The following is a 6,000-nucleotide window of genomic DNA, read 5'->3' on the forward strand; positions in this document are numbered from 1 at the left end:
TTTGAGTTTAAATATCTGCAGCAGACTAGTAACTGAAGAGTAATGTAATCTCACCTAAGTTACCAGAGCTAGTAAAGCAGGAGATGCAGTACTGCTCTTACAATTAACAGTCTTATTTGACTGTCTAGAATTGATGCATTGTAGTTTTCACAAGGAATTTCTGAACATTATGCACAGGACAGGGCACAGGTGTAGCCGTGTGATGAGTGGGATTCTTTGGATGGTATTTAGATATCCCCTAATGCAGTAAGTTCAGGTTACACTTACTTTCATTTATGCAGGACCTGTACAGAGTTTTTGCCTTCTGCACTGCAGGGATGTCGCTGGTGCTGGGGGTGTCGAGGACATCTGAAACACAGACAGCAACACGTGGTCGTGGCTGAGCTGGGGGGGAGGCACTGAGGGAACCGCGGCCACACCGTCCTGGGGGGCAGGAGAAACACTCCCTGCCCACCTCTGAGTCCAGGGTGGCTTTGCCTTTCCAAAGCTGAGGGGGGAAAGCTCTGGGGGTTAAATATCTTGCAGTTGCATCAGTCTGTGTTAATAAGCTGTGCACAAAGGAGTCAGGAAATACCCTGTGGGTCACCCTGCATGAAAGACCAATGCTCTGACTTCTCAGGGACAGCTCTTGGGTGACCAGGCTCTGTGTGAAGGCACAGCTGGCAAAACCAGGAGATCAGTGAAGTAGGAAAAGGATATTCAGTCTGGAGAGAGAGGTTTGGAGAGTGTTTCACGAGTATAAACTGACCTCTTTGACTCTGTTATTTTTGTCTGAAAAGGGGGATTGTGCATGATTTGACACATTTTGTGGAAAAAGGACTATTTGTAAGTTTATGGTGTGACTAGTTGGGAAATGCTTGCCTGCTCTTGGATTTCTGATGGAATGCAGCTGTGCAGGACACGGGGCTGCCAGGGAGCACCTTCCAGCATTCCAGAGGGCCTGGGCACAGGCAGAGCTCCCCCTCCTCCTGCCTGGCTGCTGTCCCAGTGCACGAGGGGCAGGAGGGGCATTTCAGGGGTTGGAATGAGCAGATACCAGAAGGGGCAGGTCTGGCCAGCTCTGCCTCAGTGTCACACAGAGCACTGTCACACAGAGCACTGTCACACACAGCACTGTCACACACAGCACTGTCACACACAGCAGACATGGCCTTCAGACATGGCCTTCTCCAAGCAAACAGTCTGGGGTACCGAACACAAACCCTGCAATATCTGGGAGTATTTTCAGCTTTGCTGGAAAACCACATCTTAGGATAACAAGTGAGGCAAAGCAGAAACTTTACCCAGTCCCCGGGCAAACGGCACTGACCTTTCAGAACCACCTCCAGCTCGTCCCGCAGGATGTCGAAGTTGCTGTACCGGGAGCTGGTCTCGGGGATGACGTTGCGGCGCAGCCACCCCCCGCAGGCAAACTGGTAGAAGTCTTGGCACGGCCGGGCACTGCGGTCCATGTTCTGCAGGATGCGCGCGGCTGTGGGCACACACGGGGCACAGTGTGACACGGGGCACACACAGGGCACACACGGGGCACAGTGTGACACGGGGCACACACGGGGCACAGGGAGTGTGACACAGGGCACACTCAGGGCACAGTGTGACACAGGGCACACACGGGGCACAGTGTGACACGGGGCACACACAGGGCACACACGGGGCACAGTGTGACACAGGGCACACACAGGGCACACACAGGGCACACACAGGGCACAGTGTGACACAGGGCACACACAGGGCACACACGGGGCACAGTGTGACACGGGGCACACACGGGGCACAGGGAGTGTGACACAGGGCACACACAGGGCACACATGGGGCACAGTGTGACACAGGGCACACACAGGGCACAGTGTGACACGGGGCACACACGGGGTACAGTGTGACACAGGGCACACTCAGGGCACAGTGTGACATGGGGCACACACGGGGCACAGTGTGACACGGGGCACACACACGGGGTACAGTGTGACACAGGGCACACACAGGGCACAGTGTGACATGGGGCACACACAGGGCACACATGGGGCACACACGGGGCACAGTGTGACACGGGGCACACATGGGGCACACACAGGGCACAGTGTGACACAGGGCACACACAGGGCACAGTGTGACACGGGGCACACACGGGGCACAGGGAGTGTGACACAGGGATGCACTGCACTGGCCTCTTGCAGAAGGGAACTCAGGGACACATTCAGTCTACAATAGGGTCAGGCTTACTGGACTCTTCCAGACCAAGCAAAGCACTTGCCAGGGAACAGGCAATTACTGTTCTGTACTGCCCACAGCTTCCATACTTCCCAGTTGCCTGTGCTCACTGATGGCTGGACAGGCCTATGGTCCTGCTCCCTGGGAGTGGCCACTCAGTTCTAAGTGAAATGTAAATGTTTCATTTGCTGACTTACCCCTTTTTTGTATTGAAATGTGGTGAAAAGAGACCTTAAAAGCACAAGAGGGAGCAGAGGTGAAGTACCCACTAGGACTGTTTAAGTATGACGTAGGCTCAACTGAATCCAGTCTACTTCAATAAAATATTGACTTTGTCGGACCCTTTAAGTTCTTGTCAGGAAAGTTTTCCTGCTGACACCTTCCTGAAGCTACACCCACTTTTTTCCCCTCCACCTTTTACTCTGGAATGGGTAGTGCCTCTTGCTATCCCTGTTGACCCTCTTGAAGAGGCTTGTCCAAGACTAACCAGTCACTGACTGATCGTTAAATGGGATTCTGCAGTGAAACCTCATTCCTTGCTGGGATTTTCCCAGCTGCTGTCCATAAACCTTCTGAGCTGCTTCTCTTTCCTACCCCTCTTCCACCCAGAGTGCTTCCACCACCAGTGTGCCAGCACAGTCACAGAAAGGAGGTCCCTGGAGCCAGGCAAGAGCTCAGGATACCTCTCCATTTCCCAGGATACTGAATATTCTTCCCGTTTTTCTGGCATTATTTTTAGTAAATGGTGAAGCTTGTGATTTCAATTGTTCATTCCTTCCACACAGGCAAGTCAAATATTTATAGTTATTTCTCCAGTACTTTCAATATTTTCCAAGTCTCTTGTTCAGGTGGAAATGAGAGGTAGAGTGACAGTCTGTGGTGGTTTATGTTGACTTGCCTCCCCCCCTTTTTCAGTTGGCTTAAGAGTGTTATGTTCTAGGCCCACATCAGAAGGTTTTACAATGTTGTGGTGCCTGGATGATGGAAGAAGTCATGAAACATATGCTTTTTCAATTTCAGACTGTTCAAGTCATAAACCCCACTGTGGAATAGGTACAAACCCTAATGCCTGATGGGTTTCCCTCTGAAGTCAGTGCCTTCAGGGTGACCTCACTTTGCCAGGGTACAGGATCATGCCAGCAGTCAGAGACCAGGAAGTTCAGTCATGTTTTTACCAAGTGTGACACTTTGCTCCAGAAGGCACTTCCAGTCCTGACTGCTCTGGAATTGTGGTTTCTGTCTTGTTTACCCTTTTTCATTCAGGGGAAGGGGAATGTTTTGAATGCTGCCCTTCATTCCTGTCCCAACTCCTTATATTTGCTGGAAAAGGAAGGTTGTAACTATTCTTAACATCTCCTGATTTAGGGGGATCCCTCTGGATGTCCCTGCCAGGCTGGGGCAGCAGCTGAAGGGCAACACTGTCCCTTGGATTATCTTGGCGTGTGTCAGTCCAGCAGCAGGGACTCCAACAGCCAGGACTGGACATCCCAGCTGCTCATGCCAGCAGAGTGCCAGCCCTGCCAAAAGGGAACAGTAGGACAGAGGGATCTTCTGACACCAAGAAAAGATGGTCCTTGTCCATTGTCTTGTCACTTTGGGAAAAAATCCACAACAAACCCCAGGAGAAATCCACATGTTGCTTAAATCTGAGAAATCATTGACAGTGTGTGTAACATCAGACTGGCTGGAACTGTGGAACTGGGTTGCTCTACTTGGAGTCAGCACCTGGTTTATTCTCTGTCCCTGGTACTGTCACACAAAAATAATAATCTGTTATAACTTTTCTGGTGGATGGTCCAGGCCAGCCAGTGCTGGCTAATCAACTTGTTTCAAAACTTGAGCTTAAATACTGCAGAAGTACCAGAAAGAGCTCAGTTATGGGAACCGTGGGCTGGGCTCCCACTCGGGGCTGAAGGTGAAATACATGAAGTGCAACTGTGAAAGATACTCAAGTGTAATTGGCACACGTGAACCCCAAGGTAACCACTCATTATTTAGCTGATACCACAGATATATTGCCATCAAGGAAATGTGATTATGTTATGAATATTTTGTTCTATTACCTCTAATCCAGGTCAATTGATACATATACAAACACAGGTAATACACACTGTGGTTCTCCTCAGTGCTCAGTATTGCCTCAAGGAACTGCAGTTTGGGCTTATCCTGCTGTCACTGGTTCACTCAGTTTCCAGTCTCACTGAAAAGGTGGAGCCTTATCTCAATTACTTTTAATGATTAATTTTATTGTCGTACTCCCGATGGCCAGTTGTTGCTTTAATAGCTTACAAATAAAATAATATAAGCTGTCAGAACAACCAGTGACCTGGGCAGATAGAGGAGCAACACAATGTGCTTACCTTGGCGAAACAGAGGAGAGATCAAAATCCCTGTTCTCAGCAGGCTGTGCTGCCTGAGCTCAGGGAAATGAGCAGGGATCAGCTCACCCCAAAAATGCTCCAGTGCACCCTCACATGGTGCCTGCCTGTGCCACCCTGCAGTGGAGCTCACACAGCCACAGGGAACACCTCATGCACTTACTGATATTTTACCCTGGCTATGACCAATTGACTTCTCATGACATTTTTAATTCTTCTGGCCCTTTATTGGAAGCTCTTCTCTCCAATGTTCTATCAGTATCTTCTCTTCATTATTTTCCTGGCATTAAGTGCTGTTAAAGCTTTTAGCAGAAGCATAAAAGAGTAAAACTATTCTGCTTAATCCATTTGGGCACTTGCTAGATCTTCATTTTCATTGTGCCTCATTTCTCCAAACTTTTGCTGCTTATCCTTTGGAGTTGGATCATGATCACATCATCTGTCTGAACTCCTTTTTAGCAGATGTGTATATTTAGCTGAAAATGAGCATTGCCAGAGATAAAAAAAATCCACTAAACTAAGTTGATCATATTCCAAACCACAGCATGAGCTTCTGTGGTGGGAGGAAAACACCTTGGAAGTGGAATGGAAATACAGTGATGACCACCTGACATAAATCCTGTGTTTAGACTGGGCCAGTGGCAATACCCCGTTCCTGAGGTCATGGACTGCCTTGGGCTCCACCAGCAGGTGACTCAGCAGGACTGGGGTGGGGGCCACTACCAGAGCTGCTCTGGCTACTGCCTACAGAGAGACTGAAAGGAGGAGTCCCATGGAAGTAAAGAACCTGGAGCTGAACTTGCTCAGGTTCCAGAGGGGCCGGTCATGGAGTGAGAACCTGCGTAAGAGCTCCACATGACAGCAGATAACAGAGCCATGAGGGTGTTTATGATGCTCCTCCAGGGGAGGTACCGAGGCTGAGCAACAGGCAAGGGGAGAGGTCACAGCGTGGTGCTGGGACATGAGCCATGGCAGGAGCTGCTGCTTTAGATCCCGTGCCAGCCCCTGGGCCTGGGCCACAGCCTGAGTGAACTCGGTGGCCAAGTTATTCTACAGGGGTGGAGAGAGATGAGTGACGGCCCCCAGTCACACCATGGGAGTGTCTCCGGGGGTCGTGTCTTCAGAAAAACAATGAAGAGCCCTCTCACAGACCCAGCAGGGCCTTGGAGAAACCTCTGCAAGGGATGATGGAAAAGGGCATGAAAGGAGAAAGCAGGGCTGGCACAGAGCCCCTGTGAAATACACGTTGGCACAGCCAGATAAATGCTCCTTTCTCATGGGAAATGGGAGAGAGGGGCTCCTCCTGAGCCTGGGGATGGGGTGGAGGGTGTGTTACAAGGAGAATGGGGACATTTAATGGCTTTGGGCTGACAGAAGGTGGGTTCCCCAGAGCAGCTGTGGCTGCCCCATCCC

General features: G+C 50.4%; 1 protein-coding gene across 4 annotated transcripts in view; it reads right to left on the reverse strand.

Annotated features, from left to right (window-relative positions):
• Positions 1 to 6,000, reverse strand: part of MME (membrane metalloendopeptidase) — a 35,194-nt gene that overhangs the window by 22,926 nt on the left and 6,268 nt on the right. For all 4 annotated transcript variants that reach the window (XM_071566673.1, XM_071566672.1, XM_071566674.1 and 1 more), the window contains 2 exons: positions 1,310 to 1,471; positions 268 to 348 (listed from right to left, as the gene is read on the reverse strand). In XM_071566673.1, the coding sequence (XP_071422774.1) occupies positions 268 to 348; positions 1,310 to 1,471 (243 nt within the window). The remainder of the gene's footprint in view (positions 1 to 267; positions 349 to 1,309; positions 1,472 to 6,000) is intronic.

Source organism: Pithys albifrons, chromosome 11 (genome assembly GCF_047495875.1).
Source record: "Pithys albifrons albifrons isolate INPA30051 chromosome 11, PitAlb_v1, whole genome shotgun sequence".
NCBI classification, from domain to species: domain Eukaryota; kingdom Metazoa; phylum Chordata; class Aves; order Passeriformes; family Thamnophilidae; genus Pithys; species Pithys albifrons.